General features: G+C 38.6%; 3 protein-coding genes and 2 non-coding genes across 6 annotated transcripts in view; 2 read left to right on the forward strand and 3 right to left on the reverse strand.

The window, feature by feature from the left end:
- LOC137491238 (uncharacterized) overlaps positions 1–20314 on the forward strand; it is a 1025816-nt gene that overhangs the window by 585461 nt on the left and 420041 nt on the right. The window lies entirely within an intron of this gene.
- LOC101886704 (uncharacterized) overlaps positions 1–20314 on the forward strand; it is an 847011-nt gene that overhangs the window by 585461 nt on the left and 241236 nt on the right. The gene's annotated exons all lie outside the window — the stretch shown is intronic.
- Positions 264–12866, reverse strand: LOC137491199 (uncharacterized). Of its 2 annotated transcripts, XM_073947548.1 has the most exons (3): positions 12816–12866; positions 12190–12339; positions 264–3088 (listed from the first exon to the last, which is right to left on the reverse strand). In XM_073947548.1, exons 2-3 carry the CDS (start codon positions 12272–12274, stop codon positions 1539–1541), a joined length of 1635 nt encoding a protein of 544 aa, XP_073803649.1. In that variant the 5' UTR covers positions 12275–12339; positions 12816–12866; the 3' UTR covers positions 264–1538. The 2 variants fall into 2 exon arrangements, with proteins under 2 accessions (XP_073803649.1, XP_068076408.2); XM_068220307.2 differs by lacking the exon at positions 12816–12866 and having other exon boundaries at positions 12190–12341.
- On the reverse strand, positions 18730–18800 carry trnag-gcc (transfer RNA glycine (anticodon GCC)). Its single transcript has one exon. It is a non-coding gene; the product is annotated as a tRNA-Gly (tRNA).
- trnag-gcc (transfer RNA glycine (anticodon GCC)) lies at positions 19207–19277 on the reverse strand. The gene has a single exon. It is a non-coding gene; the product is annotated as a tRNA-Gly (tRNA).

A 20314-nucleotide genomic window follows, 5' to 3' on the forward strand; every position in this document is an offset into this window, starting at 1 on the left:
ATTGCCTTTTGCTGGTTGCCTGTGGATTGCTTTGAAAATGAAATCAAAGCTCAGACTTGTAGGCACCAACCAATCTTTTAAGGATAACATGGTCTGTGACTTGTTCGGTTCTGGAACGATCCGTTGACTCCCCACAACTGATTAAACCTCTTGTCACAGTGTGAACACTTGTACGGTCTCTCCAGAGTAAATTGTTTGGTGCAGTTTCAATTTTGGAGCTGTAATAAGTCTTCTCACTCTCAAAGCGCATATACTCTTTCACATCAGTGTGGATTTTCATGTGTTTATTAAGGTTTGCTGATCGGTTGAATCTCTTCCCACACTGAGTGCATGTGAATGGTTTCTCTCCAGTGTGGGTCTTACATAGTCAAGTGATGCAATTTCCAAGGTCAAAGTTCACCAAGCTTGAACCTTGCAAGGCAGTGAATTGCAAAACTTGACGCACAAACTTATGTTTCCAGTCTGACACATTTGCGTGCGTATGAATGGAAGTCTATGGAGAGAAAAGTCCGGTGTGACCACAGACCCCAATTTTATACTCATTACACTGGCTGCCTGTTAAGTTTTGTATTAAATTTAAAATAGTAATTCTCACCTATAAAGCTCTAAATAATCTAGCTCCTGTTTATCTTCTGTCTCTCTACAATCCAACTCGCTCTTTAAGATCTCAAAACTCCGGGGTTCTGGTAGTACCTAGAATAGCAAAGTCGAGTAAAGGAGGTCGAGCCTTCTCATTTATGGCTCCTACACTCTGGAATAGCCTCCCTGATAACATCCGAGGCTCAGACACACTCTGTCAGTTCAAAACTAGATTAAAGACCTATTTGTTTAGTAAAGCATACACTCAATGCATCACTTAGCAGGTTTCCACACAAGTTTCTACATCTTGCTTATATACACTATGAACAGCAGCTACGCTAATTATTCTTCTTTTTTTTTCTTCATTTACACCTGGGGATACTCATCCCGAGGTCCTCAGATTATGCGGAGTCACTGATTGGATCTAAGACCAGCGACGAGATGATCCCAAGGTTTCCATATCCGGGACCAGGCCGTATCCTGAGCTGCTGCTGCGCTTGTGGTCGTGGGGAGTGGAGAACATGAGACTGATTCCAGTGATGCTCCAGGGACAGACGAGTCTTCGCTGAGGCCAGCTTCCAGCCTCCACTGCTGAGACTGCAGCTCTGCACAAGACTTTTGGCCAGCGAAGAAATGAAAATGGTCGTGCCCAACTGTGTCTGGTTTCTCTCAAGGTTTTTTTCTTCACTCCTATCAGTAAAGTGTTTTTTTTTTTCCCTCTCCGCTGTCGCCACTGGCTTGCATGGTTCAGGATCGGTAGAGCTATGCATCAATGGATTTGCTCTTCAGTGTTTGGACTCTCAGTAATGATTTAAACCACACTGAACTGAGCTGAACTGAACTTAAACACTAAAAACTGAACTACCCTGATCCAATTTATTATGACCATTTATGTGAAGCTGCTTTGACACAATCTACATTGTAAAAGCGGTATACAAATAAAGCTGAATTGAATTTAATTAAGAGCAAGTGAATGGTTTCTCTCCAGTGTGGATCCTCATGTGTTTATAAAGGGATGATGATTGGCGAAAACTCTTCCCACACTGAGTGCACGTTATTGGTTTCTCTCCAGTGTGGATCCTTATGTGTTGATTAAGGTGTGATGAGCGGTTGAAACTCTTCCCACACTGAGTGCAAGTAAATGGTTTCTCTCCAGTGTGGGTCCTCGTGTGTTTATTAAGTGATGATGCTTGGCGGAAACTCTTCCCACACTGAGTGCACGTAAATGGTTTCTCTCCAGTGTGGATCCTCATGTGTAGATTAAAGTTTGATGATTGGCTGAAACTCTTCCCACACTGAGTGCAAGTAAATGGTTTCTCTCCAGTGTGGGTCCTCATGTGTTTAGAAAGGGATGATGATTGGCGAAAACTCTTCCCACACAGAGTGCACGTTATTGGTTTCTCTCCAGTGTGGATCCTTATGTGTTGATTAAGGTTTGATGAGCGGTTGAAACTCTTCCCACACTGAGTGCAAGTAAATGGTTTCTCTCCAGTGTGGATCCTCATGTGGTGATTAAGGTGTGATGAGCGGTTGAAACTCCTCCCACACTGAGTGCAAGTGAATGGTTTCTCTCCAGTGTGGATCCTCATGTGTTGTTTAAGGTATGATGAGCAGTTAAAACTTATTCCACACTGAGTGCATGTGAATGGTTTCTCTCCAGTGTGGATCCTCATGTGTTTATTAAGTGATGATGCTTGGCGGAAACTCTTCCCACACTGAGTGCATGTGAATGGTTTCTCTCCAGTGTGGATCCTCATGTGTTTATAAAGGGATGATGATTGGTGAAAACTCTTCCCACACTGAGTGCACCTTATTGGTTTCTCTCCAGTGTGGATCCTCATGTGTAGATTAAAGTTTGATGATTGGCTGAAACTCTTCCCACACTGAGTGCATGTGAATGGTTTCTCTCCAGTGTGGATCCTCATGTGTTTATAAAGGGATGATGATTGGCGAAAACTCTTTCCACACTGAGTGCACGGTATTGGTTTCTCTCCAGTGTGGATCCTTATGTGTTGATTAAGGGTTGATGAGCGGTTGAAACTCTTCCCACACTGAGTGCAAGTAAATGGTTTCTCTCCTGTGTGGGTCCTCATGTGTTTATTAAGTGATGATGCTTGGCGGAAACTCTTCCCACACTGAGTGCACGTAAATGGTTTCTCTCCAGTGTGGATCCTCATGTGTAGATTAAAGTTTGATGATTGGCTGAAACTCTTCCCACACTGAGTGCACCTTATTGGTTTCTCTCCAGTGTGGATCCTCTTGTGGTGATTAAGGTGTGATGAGCGGTTGAAACTCCTCCCACACTGAGTGCAAGTGAATGGTTTCTCTCCAGTGTGGATTATCATGTGAATCTTAAGTTTGCTTTTGCTTGCCAAAATCTTTCCACACTGAGTGCAGGTGAAACAATTCTTGTCTCTCCTTTTCAAAATACCATCAGTCTGTAAATTAGTTTTTTCCTCAATTTTGACATAATGTTCCTCCTCTTTCCTCTCATTCTCTTCAATTAGGTCTGAAATAAATAAATAAAAGATTAGTTTTCATTAAGTCTAAAAATCTCTCATCAAAAGCTGAAAAGTAAAAAGACACTGGAAACATTGGCTACACACACTTATTTTGATGCATGGTAAATGTAAAATAAAATCGGATCATATTTTGTTCAGTCATTAACATGTACACATTTAAGCAGATTAAATTCATCTTTATTTATCTACAGCTTTTACAATGTAAATTGTGTCATAGTCGCCTAAAATAGAAGTCATTGTAAATTGAAACGCTGTCAGTCTAGTTTTCAGAGTTTCTTACATAATTGATCATAAAAGTAATTTTGGTCACATTGATAAGACACAGATTTGAAAGGTGTAAATGGTGTGACGACCCTGGTATTCCAGTTTGGATGTGGCAGATCCTGTTAAGGTGCCATGGTAGCTCCCCAATTGGTTCAAAGCATATAAATGCGAGAGTGAGCTAGCTTCTGTAGGATAGTGTGGCTACTGGCCGTCCTTGCATCAAGACCATCTCTTTATTTTGGCAACCTTATGGTTTTGTTTGGCATTATTTATATGTGTAGTTAAAGTTAGTTATTTTCTTTATTTTCCCCTAGACATTTGTTTGTTTCTTGATTTGTTGTTTTATTAGTTGTGTATATTAAATAAGTTGCATATATAATTTTTTTGTTGTCTAAGCTCTTTTATGTTGCAACTCGAACGAGGGGGTCCAGTTAGATACATCCAGTTAGATCATTTTGTTCTCTTGATCTGGAATACCTTATGCTTCGGTGCCAACCACACTGGCCACCAAGAGAGGTCACAGCTGTTATAATTACAGATGTTTGCATCCACCCTCAAGCCAACACACAGAAGGCGCTTAGGGAACTGAATGGGAGCATAAGCGAGCAGGAAACCACACACCCAGAGGCAGCATTTATTGTTACAGGGGACTTTAACAATGCCAATCTCAGGAAAATCACTCCAAAATACTATCACCATATCACCACAAACATGCGTGGTGACCGAATTTTGGACCACTGCTATTCTCCGTTCCGGGAAGCCAACAAATCCCTCCCCCGCCCACCGCTAAGCAAATCAGATGACTCTTTTGTTCTGCTCTTGCCTGCTTACAGACAGAAACTGAAACGGGAACCACCCACCCTCAAGAGGTTTCAAAGCTGGACGGACCAATCGAGTTCCATACTTCAAGAATGTTTTGATCATATGGACTGGGAGATGTTCCGGGCAGCTTCTGATGACAACATTAAAGTTTACTCAAGACACCGTTACATGCTTCATCAGAAAGTGTATAGAAGACATGGTCCCAACAAAAACTGTTCGTATCTACCCCAACCCAAAACCATGGATTGATGGCAAAGTTCGAACAGCCCTATAAGTGTGAACCTCCGCCTATAAATCCAGAAATGCTGAGGAACAAAAACAAGCAAACTACAACCTCAGGTAAACTATCAAAGCAGCAAAACATCAATACAGAGGTACAAGGTAGAGGGGAGGAGTATGTGGCAGGGACTTAATTACATAACAAACTTTAAAAGTAACAAACCCGCCACTGTAAACATTTCTGCATCTCTCCTGGACGAGCTTAACTCGTTCTACACCTGCTTTAAAGCCCAGGACACCCACATACTGTGCGCTCCCGCGGCCGATACCGAAACCGCCAGCACACTCTGTTTCTGTAGCAGACGTAACGAGATCTTTCCGGAACATCCGGAAAGCTACGGCCCAGATGGCATCCTTGGACGTGTACTTAAAGCATGCGCACACCAGCTAGCGGGGGTTTTCACGGACATTGTTAACCTCTCGCTCTCTCGGTCTGTGGTTCTCACATGCTTTAAGACAGCTACTATTGTGCCCATACCGAAATAATCTAAAACCACATGCTTAAATGACTGGCGTCCAGTTGCTCTGACACCCATCTTCAGCAAGTGCTTTTAGAAGCTGTTTAAAAAGCACATCTGCTCTGTACTGCCTGCTCACACTGACCCTCTGCAATTTGCTTACAGGAATAATCGCTCCACTGATGTTGCAATTGCTTTCACCTTGCACACTGCTCTGTCTCACCTGGAAAAAAAAACACATATGTGAGAATGCTGTTTGTGGACTACAGCTCAGTATTCAACACTATAGTGCCTGCCAAACTAGTGGTGAAGCTCCAAGCTCTGGGTCTACACAGCTCTATGTGCATCTAGATCCTGGACTTCCTGTCAAGCAGACGCCAGGTGGTCAGAATGAACAACATGACCTGATCCACACTGATGATCCACAGAGTTGTGTTCAGTCCACTCCTGTACTCCCTGTACACACGCGACTGTACAGCCAAACACAGCTCCAACGTCATCGTTAAATTTGCTGATGACAGTGGTGGGCCTAATCACAGATAATGATGAGATGGCCTACAGAGAGGAGGTTTACACTCTGACGCAGTGGTGTGAGGAAAACCACCTCTCACTCAACATCAGCAAAACCAAGGAGCTGGGAGAAAAGAGAACACACCCCCATCACCATCAACGGGACACCAGTGGAGAGAGTCAGCGTTTTTAAGTTTCTTGGAGTACACATTGCTAAGGAATTGACATGGACTGCTCACACAGACGCAGTGCTAAGGAAGGCACAACAACGCCTCTTCTTCCTCAGGCATCTCAGGGGGTTTGGAATAAGCCCTCACATCCTCCGCTCGTTCTACACCTGCACTGTGGAGAGCATCCTGTGTGGCTGTATCACCACCTGGTATGGAAATAGCACCAGCAGCAATCGCAAAGGCTTACATAGAATTGTGTGAACTGCTGGACGCGTAGTAGGAGGTGAGCTTCCCTCCCATCACGACATCACCAGGCGGTGCATGAGGAAAGCCAAGTGAATTATAAGCGACTCCAGCCACCCAAGCCATAGACTTTTCTCTCTGCTACCCTTAGGCAAATGGTTCTGCAGCATCCGGTCGCGCACCAGCCGACTAAAGGAAAGCTTCTTCCCTCATACTATCAGGCTGATGGACACTTAATACCCCTCACTGCACACCATGTATATGTGGCATGCACTGCACTTTAACCAATACATACCTAAAACAATACTGCCTACAACTATGGGTACACATATTCATTATACATATCGCTGTCAACAATTATAATGCTGCCAAATTATTTTGTACTATCTGTATTTTGCACTGTCGTTATATTTGCACTGTCTGTATTTTGTACTGTCTAGAGCCAGCACCTAAGCGTTTCACTCATCATAGCACACGTGCTGCTGATGATGTGACAATAAAAGTGATTTGATATTCATGGCCATTTTTTCTTCATTGGCCTTTATTATAGCAATATATATAATAGCCATGACAGCATATAATCATGCAAGATACTTCTAAAAGATACACTAAACCTCGAGAATACTCCTCTTCTGGACCAGGCACACCACACTCTATGCAGCAAACCAGTGGATGACAAGGAACCGCCATGCGCCTTCGTGATTAAATGCCACTACTTTTCCGAAAAAGAGGATATTTTGAAGAAAGCTGCTGAAATAAAGGACAACAGTACACTGGGCTGTGAATGACAATACAAATGTTAATGTCGCTCTCCGGTTAACTTTTAAATAACCACTATAGCACATGTTGGTTGTTGTTATTTCTAGTTCTCAAGTATATTTTGTCAGTAATGGGGTCGTTTTCATGAAACATCAAGAGCTGTTCAAATGGTTTTGTTTTATACGTGAGGTCCCACATGGTCAGCTAGCTAAGAGTGTGAGTAGGTGGAAGTGTGTGTAAGTTTACACCAAGGTTTTAATCTTGTGTTGTTTCGTGTTTATAAAAGTGTATGTGTGATCACACCTTTTTTTTCCTTTTTTTTTTCTTTCCTCTCTTTCCCCAAGACATCCCCCTACATACAAAACCCACAGATACCTTTCGGGTGCTTCGGATGCTTCTGATAAATGTTTTCAACAGCTCGTAAAATGGGTGAAGTAAAGACAAACTTTACCAGTTGGAATGTGCGGAGGCTAAATCACCCAATAAAAAGAAACAATTAAAATCAGTTAAAAACAGTTCAAAACAGATATTGTATATTTACAGGAGACACATCTGTTGAAAAATGACTATTCTAAACTTAGAGGAGGCTATACACAAATATATTATTCAAACTTCAATAGCAAAAGTAGGGTCGTTGCTGTACTCATACATAAGAATGTACAGTTTGTCATTGAATCAAATGTGCTGGATAAAAATGGCAGATACATAATAATCCAAACTTTTAACATGTCTGTGGTCCTGGCCTATGTGTATGCTCCTAATTGGGACAATGTACACATTTTCAGTGATTTATTTTCAATTTTGCCTAGTCTTGACGCACACAATTTAATTTTAGGAGGCGAACCTCCTGAATTTTATTCACCTGTGCATCAAACCTATTCCAGGATTGACCATTTTCTCCTGGACAAGCAGTTACGTCCCTTACGCCCCATTCACAAGGGGCATCAGCGTCAACGCTTCCCGTTCACTTTGAATGGGCGACGTCAGGCGTTGCCGAACTGCATTGTGGATTCGTCGACGCTGCTTCAGAGGCATTGTTCGCTGCAAAAGTTGGGACTTGATCAACTTTTCAAGCGATGGAAGCATCAGCCAACAGATCGCTGTATGCAAATTCACCAGCTCAGACTGTGGCCTATTGCTGACTAAATTCATTGGCTAACGCTGCTATGACGATCACGTCAGCCCCAACTTCAGACACGCCCTCTGTCAAGCGTTGACACTGAAGCCTTGTGTGAATGGGGCATTAATGTCAGCAGAAGAGTATGGTAGTATTGTTATTTCGGAACATTGTCCAGTCTCTCTAAAGCTATGTTTCCAGGCAATGGAATCCTCCAACATACATGGCGGTTTAACTAAAGACTCTTGGCAGACGACGATTTTGTAAAAGTTATTGATGCTTAAATTTATTTCTTCCTTGAGATAAACGAATCCCCAGAGATAAGTTTGAGCATCCTATGGTATACTGTGAAAGCATTTATAAAAGGACAGATTATTTAATATCAAGCTAGCGCAAATAAAAGAATGTCAAATTGGCTTACAGAGATTATAAATTAAATAATACAATTGATCAGCTACACTCAACATCACCTTCCGAAGAGCTCCATTAGAAAAGACTCCTTCTGCAAGCGGAATATGACTCCCTGACAAGTGAAAATGCAAAGGATCTCCACATAAGATCACGCTAGATTCATTATGAACATGGTGAACGAGCTGCCAGGTTATTGTGTTACCAACTGAAACAATCCTCAGCAGCTGGTTTTATAGCAGCAGTTAGTAAGGAAGACGGCAGTATTATTACTGATTAACAGGGAATTAATGATCAATTTAAACACTTTTATAAAACCCTTTGCAGCTCTGAGGTAAACGAAATTGGACGTATTGAGAGCTTTTTCAATTATTTAGAATTGCCATACCTTTGTGATTCAGATCAGTTGGCATTAGAATAAAAAATAACACCTTCTGAAATTGAAAATGCAATTAAAAAATTGAAAACCGGAAAAGCACCAGGCCCTGATGGCTTCCGGCCGAGTTTTATAAGAAGTTTACTGCCAAGCTAACACCACTGTTGTGCAAGGTATTTGATGAAGCTCTTGTTTTGGAGACAATTTTTTCAGGTACTTTCAAGTCCATAGTTTCGTAAAAAAAACACTTCTCTCCTTCCCTGATTGATTGATTGATTGATTGATGAATTGGTAAATATGGACCCATATCAAAGGGGTATGATGTCCATGTTATATGAAGTGGTCTAAAGAACTGCCTCCCCTTACCTAAATTATATAAAGCTAAAATAGGAAGACGGACTGGGACTAGAAATATCAGATACAGCCTGGCAATATGCCATAGAACTGGTACACTCATCCCCTGCATTTATTAGACATGGTCTTCTGCAGTTTAAGGTGCTTCTTAGGCTTCACCTATCTAGGAGCAAGCTGGCAAAAATGTATCCAGTGTCAGATTCATCTTGCCCCAGATGTGGTTTGGAGCCAGCAGATCTGATGTTCTGGCGATGCCCTAGGTTGCATAAATTTTGGGCCAATATTTTTAGATCATTTTCATCTATATGTAATAGAGATCATTGCCTTTTCTTCTTTATTGGCCAGACGCCTGATTCTCCTAAGATGGAAAAAAACAAACCCACCATCCCACAAACATTGAGATTAGAATTGTTATCACATCTTAAACTCGAGCACCTTAAGTACATCATTTGGCAGCCTTTCCTCTCCTACATTGAACGCTCAGAGGTTATTATATCCTTGGTGAGAGTTTGTGCCTAGTTTCCTAATTTATTTTATCTATTTTTATTAATTAATTTATTTTTATTTTTATCTTTTACCCTTTTTCTTTATGGGGTGTATGTCTGTAGCTATGTACCATGTTAATTTGTTGTTCAATATGTGTGTTGTGGAAAAATTGAAGACTTTGGAAAAATCAATTAAAATAGTTGAATAATAAGAATGTAAGCAGAACTAAAACATTGTTTTTAGAAGATAAATAATCCAATTAATCTAGTTACAGTACATGTCTCTGTCGAAGGTCTGTGAATTTAAGCTTATTATTCACTAAAGAAGGACAAGCCATTCTCGTATGTGACTTTGTTCTTTGTGTGACTGAAATGTAGGTAATGGGTAAGCAGGATGAGAAAAAATTATATATTCATCTATTATATATTCCTTCTATGCTAATCAAGGACTTCTGAGACATTGCAAGCATGGGATGGGTCCTCCTGGCTTGGTAGAGTTGATCACAGCTCCAGTACACATCTCTGCCATTTGCTTGCAGTAACCATGTGCTTTTCACCATCCACAATTCATCTGCCCTTGATCTTCCTTCAAATAGCATTATCATGTATGGAGTCATTTGACAGTTTATGACTTAAGCGTTGTAGTGCTAAAATCAACAGAGACATTGATTGCTTGTATTTCAATATACAATTTATTTACTATTGTTGAGTCATGGCCTGAGGAGAGTATGTTAATGTTCTCACCCACTTTATCTCCTCTGCTGTGCTCTCATGTTCAGTTGGTTTTGGGGGTTGGTTTTCACTCATGTTTGAAAATGCTTTACTCAGGGTATAATAAGGAACGTTAAGTGTTGATCTGGGAGAATGGCTTTTACTCTGCCTCTCCCTCATATGGCTGCATAGCCTCATATGCTAACAAAGGCAATTTCACTGTTTTTGTTGCTCAGCAGTGCACGTACAGCTAATTTCTTTATACAGTATGTTAGTTTGTTTCATTCTACTGTCTGTATATTTAAACATGTAAATTAATAAACAACTTTACCTGCTTTAAGCTTTGAGATTCTTTCTCTTTATCAATGATAATAACAACTTTGATGGAGTCAGATTAATTACAATAAAGTCAGATAAATAATGAATTTAAACACGCCATCCTTCAACTGCTTTCTGTTTCCGATTATTGGTTCAGAATAGCAGCGTAAGCTCCAAACCTTACAGCTATGTTTCCATCCAAAAATGCCAATTAAATTAATTTGCAAAACTGGAATATCGCATAAAAAATATGCAAATAAATCAGTGTTGTCGGGCGACGAGGAGGCACAGTAGGTGGTGCTGTCGCCTCACAGCAAGAAGGTTGCTGGTTCGAGCCTCAGCTGGGTCAGTTGGCATTTCTGTGTGGAGTTTGCATGTTCTCCCCAAGCTGGCGTGGGTTTTCTCTGGGTGCTCCGGTTTCCCCCACAAGATCAAAGACAAGCAGCATTACACTGTTTTAAGGATCTAAAAATGTATTCTTTAAAAAGCAAAAAGATTTCAATAGCGGCGCCTGCTGGTACGTGAAGAATATGGTCAATACTGATAAACTTAACATCATATAGTTTAGAATACTGTACAATGTTTTATAATAATTAATTATTTTAGTGTCCATTTTCATTCAGCATATTTAAAATTAGAGTCATCCACGTTTTCTGACATACTTTAAATCAGGGTTTCTACAGGTGTCACCAAGTTAAATTTAAGACTTTTAAAGACATTTTTAAGACCAATATGAATGAATTTTTAGAATAAGGAATTTTTCAAATGGCCCAGAAGAAAAGGTTTTTTATTTGTCCTTTCAAAATATATTTTTTATATAAAATGTTTAATAATACAATAATAAATCAAAACTAATAATAACAAGAATATTTTAGATATTTCTTAGCAAAATATCTTAAATATTGTGTAAAAACAAGAGAGCTCGACTTGGATCCACACACTTTTTTTCCAAAATAAACTTTCTTTAAAATAAAAAAAAAACTAATTAACAAATGTTTTAAAAGTTTTAAAAACTATAATAAACTAAATCCATTCAAAACAATCTGTCCAGGTGGATATCCTCAGCAGTCTTTACCATTATGATAAACAGAGTTAAAATGACCTTTTTAAATAAAAGTTGAAAGTTTTATTGAGATGGATTGTTGGTGATTGTATGGGCTTTGACCAAATTGGGTAACAAAACAAGACCTACAACACAACATTTCAGCAAATTTAAGACTTTTTAGGGCCAAATTTTAGATTTTGGAATTTAAGACATTTTAAGACTCCACGGAAACCCTGTTTAAATACAATAGCCCTGGTAATTAGTTATTATAATAAAGATTTAATTCTAACTCTGATACTATCTGTGAGAACTAGTAACAACTACTAGAAACAAGTTTAAACCCATAAAGAAGTTGATGAAAAAAAGGGAATTGTGATCAACCTGACATATGCAACTGGAAAGTACCTAGCTAACACTATCACTGTAATGGCAGATATCTTTTATGAGAATACTGTAGGTCAAATATCGTCAGCTCAGTTTAACTTTTTATTAATTTATTGTTTTCATTTATTTTTTATAGCGACAGTGCTCAAGGGCGCTTTACACAGTAGGAGAACAAGAAAAGCAATAACCTTAAGAAGGTAGAGAAAATGGGAGACTAATAATACATAATGACAAAAGACATGAGAACAAGTAACAAAAGAAACTCATTCCTGTCTTTCAATGAGTGCTTATGTGCATTTAGCAGAACTAGGCAGCACACTCAGGGCTGCAACATGGATTTAATATAGTATTCTTATTATTAAAATATATCTAAATGAAAACTAACTTGTTTGTTCCTGCAGATCTTCCTGTTTGACTGTAAATGTTTCTTCAATCTTCACATCTTCACTCTCCTCTTTAATAAATGCCATCTTTATAACAGTGTGGAGATCAGTCGCTTCAGCAGGAGTTTTTCTCTGTGTTTGGACACTTTATTCTGTTTAAAATGAACAAAACAATGAACAGAAACAAAATAACTTCTCTTCAACACTTTCTTCAACAGTTTCTTTATATGAGTGTGATTGACAAAAATAAATCAGGTAAGTCTGAGCAAGAAACAATAGCCACAAACAAATGACCTAATAAAAACTAGTCCTCCATTTATTTATATATATATATATATATATATATATATATATATATATATATATATATATATATATATATATATATATATATATATATAATTATAATGTATACTTGTATTGGAATGACATTATGCTAGTAAATAAATAAACCTTCATTAAAACACATTTCAGTTGTTCAAACAATAGCCCTCGATTACTGTTATTAAAATAATACTTCGTTGTATAAAGGATTAAAATAATAGTCAACCGCAGGTATATAATATCGAAAGGAAAACCTGAAACTTTAATCAATCGGTTTATATTTGTGTAAAGTTGTGAAACAAACCTTCCTCCAGTTGAATCGCAGCGCGGAAGCGGCGCAGCCTTATGACGTCACATAACACGCCAAAATAAAAGTCTTTGTTGTTCAGCTTTTTTGCCACTTACTGTTGCAGTCAGGACATGACAAATTTCACACTCCTTTTCACATCTCACATAACATATCTGCTCTCTCTCTCTCTTTCAAATACACAGACATTCAGTATTTGAAGTTGATCAAAACTTTTAATCCAAACATTTTTACACAATTTTGAAAAACTTGTTTAATCCACTAAGAATAAGTGTTTTTTTTTTTTTCGTTTTTATTGTTGCAAAAAGTGATCACAAGACAGAACAATCAACATCGCAAGGCATATTTACCATTACAAATATATAAAATAAATTAAAAATGTTACAACTGCAACAAGGAGCAAGAAGCAGTACAAAAGATCTACATCAAAGGACAAACAAAATATTCTAACAATAAATATTATGAAAATGAAGTACAGAGAGCTTCAGTTATTTTACTTTGGTTTCTGAAATATTTGAGGCTTTGAGCCACTTTCTTTACCTCAGAAAGAAAACATCTTAAAGAGGTTCAGCATTTTTTCCACTTACAGCAATGAATTTGATATTTACCCATTAGTAAAATAAAGTTCACAACATCAGAGAAAGAACAATGTAAATCAGCTTTGTAAAATAAAATATCTTCTAGAACAATAGGGGGGACTTAAATCCTCTTTAATGAAAGCCAAGGATGGATGTCAAACCAGAATTAAAAAGTAAATTCACAAGAAAAACATAAGTGATCGAGTGTTTCTGGAGCAGATCTACACTTGTCAGCATCAAAGTTAAATCTTTTTTGAATAAACTCCTTCACATGGTATACCCTGAATAAAATTATGTGATGAGTTTCCTTAACCTTAGGTGCTACAGGATATTTAAGAGAAAAGGTAAAAGCTTTGTCCTCTACTAAGGGTTTAACAACTCCTAGATGATAACACTTAAAATCACCCATTATAAGGCGTGTTGTAAATAAGCTTGTTGTTATATTTACTATCAGAAATATCAACACTGATATTTTTAAAGACGGAAGAAAAGTTACAAGTGTACAAGGGGATCAAAATAATTACTTTGAATTAACCTAAACAACGCAATAGGTGTATAGCCTCACAAATTTCAATATAACCTTTATCTGTAACTCTATATTTATTTAATAATCTGTTATGAGATAGTAGCAGTCCATTTACATCTAACAAATCATTAATGAATATAATGCCTTTATTGTACCAGTCACTTTTAAACAATGATTTTCTGTTAATAATATAAGCCCTTTTATTTCAAAGAGTGGATTTATGAGGGGAAAATTATGGGTAAATATCACTTTCCAAAATAGCAGTGCTTGCTTATGAAAAGTAGACAGCTTCAAAGGAAGTTTTGAACAATCATAATCAAATCTTAATTCAAATTCAAGGCCACCATTTTTTTAAACAAATTGTTTGGGATATGATAAAATATTGAATAAGGCTTAGCTAAACACTCTTTCAATCATTTAACTCTAAAAGTGCCATGAAGACATTCAAAATCGATTGCTTCTAAACCTCCATATTCATACTCTTTGATCATATGATTCTTAGGTAAATAATGTGATTTATTTTTCCAAATAAATTTAAATAATATTGAATTTATAGATTTATCTATTTTGGGAGGAGTATATAAAGGATAAGTTAAATATATTTTAGATAATCCCTCAGTCTTAGTCAAAAGAATTTTACCCTATATGGAAAGGTCTCTAGCTAGACAATGATTTAGGGATTTTTTCATCCCTTCCATTTTAATATTAACATTTGCACATTCTCTATTAACAGAATTTTTGAAGATGATAACTCCCAAATATTTAACTTCTTCTTTTACTAGAATACACTCTAATTCTCTTAAAGTACAATTCTGAATAGTCAATATTCCACATTTTCTTAGGTTTAAGGTGAATTCAGAAGCTTTAGGAAACAGAAATTTTGACAAGAGCTAAAGTGAGCACCTCCGTATTTTTAGGAATTAATAGAGTGTCATCAGCAAACTGACTTAAAGTAAAAGTCCTACCAAGTATATTAATACCTAAAGTGTACTCTGATTTAATATAATGACATAAGTTCAACAGCTATATTAAAAAGAAAAGGTGAGATGGGACATCCTTGATGGATTAATCTTTTGATGTAAACTCTAGGAGATGATCCTGAATTCAGGGATTTACCACTGAATATATCAGTATAGAACATGGAAATTACCCTACAAAAGCTCGGACCAAACCCAAAAGTTTCTAAAGACTTTCTAAAGACAAAAAAGGATGCTCAAGGGTATCAAATGCCTTGAAAAAGTCTAGAAATAGAAATAAACTTGTCTGAGGAATTAAATAATCGAGCATATCAAGTATCATTCTGAATAATTCTCCCTTTAATACATTAAAAATAAAAGATAATACAATAAAAAATAAATTTAATACAATAAAAGCTGATTGTGTTTCATTAATTATCTCGCCTATACCTTTTTTTGAGTCTATTGGCAAATACATGAGAGAGCAATTTAAAATCATTGGACAAAAGAGTTATGGGTCTCCAATTATTTAAAAATAATTTGTCTTTGCTTGGCTCTGGAACTAAAATTATTAAAATCTGCTCCATAGAAGTCGATAGTTCTGCTTTGTCTTTACTTTTCTTAAGTGCTTCAAACACTAAAAATCTCATCTCTGGCCAAATATGTTTATAAAACTCAACTGTAATTCCGTATATGCCTGGATTATTTAATTGGACATTTTAGAAATAGCAACATCAAGTTCAGAGATAACAATGTCAGATTCCATCATTTCACGGAAGCTGTCATCTATAATAGAAACTTTATCTTTTAAAAAGGAAAAGAAAAAGTCACAATCACTCTCATTAAATTTTGATTCATATATTAACATGAACAAGATGTGATCATCAATCAAAGTTTTCTCTTCACTTACATCGTTATCTATGCTACGTTTATTAATAGTTTTTGAAGCTTGCCTATGCTTTACTAAATTTAAAAAAATATATGAAGAATTTTTCTCCCCCTCCTCTATCCATTTCACTCTAGATCGTAAAGCTCCTTTAGCTTTCTCTGTATAGTAGTCATCCAACTCTGATGGCAAAATACGAAGTTCATTTTGTTCTATATCTTCAAGAAAATCTTTATCACCAAGGTCATTTAATCTAGATAAAACTGTTAACTGTCTTTTTTTTTCTAACAGAGGAAAACAATAGCTCATTACAGCAAAGCCATTTTTAACTTGATTTATTTTTAATTTGAGAAAAGCATGTGGCAAAAGAAAAAGAAAACCAAACAGCAAATAGGGAGAAAAGCATTTGCCAAATGCTTATTTAAAAAGCTGTTTAAAATGTGTTTTGTGATTTATTAATACAATTTTTTACTGTTTGATTAATCAGCCTTTAAAACATGAATTAAATAAAAATACAGTAATAAAAGTGTCTATTTATTTATACATTTAAAATGTTTTTGTAATGCATTGTTTTATTGCCTAATAAAATGACTTTTAACCCTCTGGGGTCTGAGGGTGTTTTGGGGCTCTGGAGAAGTTTTGACATGCACTGACATTTGTGTTGTTTTCAGTATCTTAAAAACATTTTAATGGCTAATGTGTGATAACACTGTAAACAGCACAAGTTGGTTTACAATAATACCTAAGCAGCATGTTTGTATGTGTTTGTGTTTTTGAGAAAGAAACGTTTATGCGTGTTTAGTGAAAAACTAAAATTTTGAAATCCCTGAAACAAGGTCGTGAAACACACAGAGAACATTTGTGCACAAGACTTTTGAGAACTGGATCTGGTAGTCTAGTGTTTTTGCTTCAAAATGATGTGAGAATCATCTTGTTCACTTACTCACAAAAAAACAATTCTATGAATTAAAATTTCTAAGTCACTTTCTGTGTGAAAATAGTTTATGCGAGAAGGCGTGAACTATCATTACTATGCAGTGAGTAAGACAAAGACCTGCATAATGAGCCATCAGACAGGTATGTGACTAAGAGTTTCAAGAAAGAATCTGAGAAAAAATAAGTTTATTTATATATTTTAATTTTTATATTGTTTATTTTTATATTATTTTTATATTGTGCTTTTTCACCCGTGTAGCATGCCATCGTTCAAACAAAATAAGTAACTATAATAAAGCTTGTCGTTTGATGCCATGTCTCGGGGAGCGTTTACATTATCACCTGGCTGGCTCACCTCAGTTCATTTCCATATGAAATGCGCCTTCACTGCGGGCGGGATCACGTTCGCTGTAATGAGGCGACAGGAGAATCAGTACCTGCCCTTACTTTTATACGAATTACTTGAAAGATTATTTGTTTTCGACTTATATTGGTTAATGCAAAAGTAGACATATCAAGCTTTCTTTAGAAACATCTCACATGTTTCTTTGTTGAGTATTTGCTGAGTTTTAGTTCATTTTAATGACGTGTTTTTCCTGACACAGTCTACTGTTGCGCGCTCCTCATGCAGGCTGTTTGTAATGTCAAAGCTTCGTGGGCCTGGTCGCAATAACTCTAATGAGCTCAGACTGAGAAGCTAGACATAGCGTTGCTTTCATACTGATTACTTTATCAAACAATATTTGTTTTCAACATGCATAGCTGCGTTTAAAAGTAGACACTTCAAGCTTTATAAAGATATGTGTCTCGTGTCTGGATGTATTGTTTTCGCGGAGTTTCAGCGCATTTTGCTGACACGTTTCTAAAAACAGTTCACGGAGAGAGAAAAGACAGAATGCATACACTGTTTATTATCCTAGATTTGCAAAAGCACACACATTTGTTTTTGTTGTGAGTGTACACATTTAAAAAGAAGACACCTAACAGATTCGATTGATGTATTGATCTTATCTGTACGATCAAAACTGAAAGTGTAATTTAGGTTCATTTCAGCTCAATGAGGTAAAAACTTGTCAAAACGCGTATACGCTGTCTTCGACCCCAGGGGGTTAAAAACACAATTTAAACATATCTATTTATTTGTCCATTTAAATTGTGATTTATGTATATACATTTTTATGCTGGGCGAAGCAGTGGCGCAGTAGGTAGTGCTGTCGCCTCACAGCAAGAAGGTCGCTGGTTCAAGCCTCGGTTCAGTTGGTGTTGCTGTGTGGAGTTTGCATGTCCTCCCTGCATTCACGTGGGTTTCCTTAGGGTGCTCCAGTTTCCACCACAGTCCAAAGACATGTGGTACAGGTGAATTGGATAGGCTAGATTGTGTGTGTGTGTGTGTCTGTGTGTGTGTGTCTGTGTGTGTGTGTCTGTGTGTGTGTGTGTCTGTGTTCCAGACATGGGTTGCGGCTGAAAGGGCATCCGCTGTGTAAAAACTTGCTTGATAAGCTGGAAGAGTAGCAACATAAAACAGGAATTGTAGCAACATAAAACAGGAATTGCATTGGCCAGGAATGGGACCCAGGTCTCCCACGTGGCAGGCAAGAATTCTACCACTGAACCACCAATGCTAATATGCTCATACTGCTGTCCTAGTGGGGTGTGATTGCTGCAAGGCTGATACCCAGAGCTGGAAGAGCAGCTACACAAAACAGGAATTGCATTGGCTGGGAACCAGGCCCAGGTCTCCCACGTGGGAGGCGAGAACTCTACCACTGGACCACCAATGCTGATATGCTTATACTGCAGCCCCAGTGGGGTGTGATTGCTGCAACGCTGTTACCCAGAGCTGGAAGAGTAGCAACACAAAACAGGATTTGTAATGGACGAGAATCGGACTACGGTCTTCCGCGTGGCAGGGTGAGAAATCTACCACTGAACAACCAATGCTGATATGTTTAAGCTGCAGCCCTAGTGGGGTGTGATTGCTGCAAGGCTGATACCCAGAGCTGGAAGAGTAGCAACACAAAACAGGAATTGCATTGACCGGGAATCGGACCCGGGTCTCCCGCGTGGCAGGCAAGAATTCTACCACTGAACCACCAATGCTGATAAGCTTATGCTACAGCCCTAGTGGGGTGTGATTGCTGCAAGGCTGTTACCCAGAGCTGGAAGAGTAGCAACACAAAACAGGAAAAGCATTGGGTGGGAATTGGACCCGGGTCTCGCGTGTAGCAGGCAAGGTTCCTACCACTGAACCACCAATGCTGACCTATGTTGTTCCTTGCCTTTGTATTGTGTGAGTGCTAAAGGGCCGTCAACCAGAGCTGAAAAAGGAGCCACACAAAACTGCATTTGTATTAGCCAGGAATCGACTCAAGGTCTCCCGCGTTGCAGGCGACATTTCTACCACTGAACCAGCAATGATGATATGCTTATACTCCAGCCCTAGTGGGTTGTGATTGCTGCAAGGCTGTTACCCAGAAATGGAAGAGTAGCAACACAAAAGAGCACTTGCATTGGCCGGGAATCGGACCCGGGTCTCCCGCGTGGCAGGCGAGAATTCTACCACTGAACCACCAATGCTGATATGCTTACACTGCAGCCCTAGTAGGGTGTGATTACTGCAAGGCTGTTACCCAGAGCTGGAAGAGTAGCTACACAAAACAGGAATTGTAATGGACAGGAATCGGACCATGATCTTCTGTGTGGCAGGCAAGCAATCTACCACTGAACCAACAAAGCTGACTTGCTTATACTACAGCCCTAGTGTGGTGTGATTGATGCAAGGCTGTTACCCAGAGCTGGAAGAGTAGCAACACAAAACAGGAATTGCATTGGCCGGGAATCGGACCTGGGTCTCCCGCGTGGCAGGCGAGAATTCTACCACTGAACCACCAATGCTGACCCATGTTCTCCCTTGCCTTTGTGTTGTGTGAGTGCTAAAAGGCCGTCAACCAGAGCTGAAAAAGGAGCCACACAAAACTGCACATGTTTTAGCCGGGAATCGACTCTAGGTCTCCTACGTGGCAGGCGAGCATTCTACCACTGAACCACCAATGCTGATATGCTTAATCTGCAGCCCTAGTGGGTTGTGATTGCTGCAAGGCTGTTACCCAGAGCTGGAAGAGTAACAACACAAAACCACACTTGCATTGGCCGTGAATCGGACCTGGGTCTCCCGCATGGCAGGTGAGAATTCTACCACTAAACCACCAATGCTGATATGCTTATAATGGATCCCTATTGGGGTGTGATTGCTGCAAGGCTGTTACCCAGAGCTGGAAGAGTAGCAACACAAAACAGGAAATGCATTGGCCAGGAATCAGACCCGGGTCTCCCGCGTGGCAGGCGAGAATTCTTCCACTGAACCACCAATGCTGACCGATGTTGTGTTTTGCCTTTTTGTTGTGTGAGTGCTAAAAGGCCGTCAACCAGAGCTGGAAGAGTAGCAACACAAAATAGGAATTGGAATGGACGGGAATCTGACCAGGGTCTTTCACGGGGGAGGCGAGAAATCTACCACTGAACCACCATTGCTGATATGCTTATTCTGCAGCCCTAGTGGGGTGTGATTGATGCAAGGCTGTTACCCAAAGCTGAAAGAGTAGCTACACAAAACA

The sequence above is a fragment of the Danio rerio genome, chromosome 4 (assembly GCF_049306965.1).
Source record: "Danio rerio strain Tuebingen ecotype United States chromosome 4, GRCz12tu, whole genome shotgun sequence".
NCBI classification, from domain to species: Eukaryota; Metazoa; Chordata; class Actinopteri; order Cypriniformes; family Danionidae; genus Danio; species Danio rerio.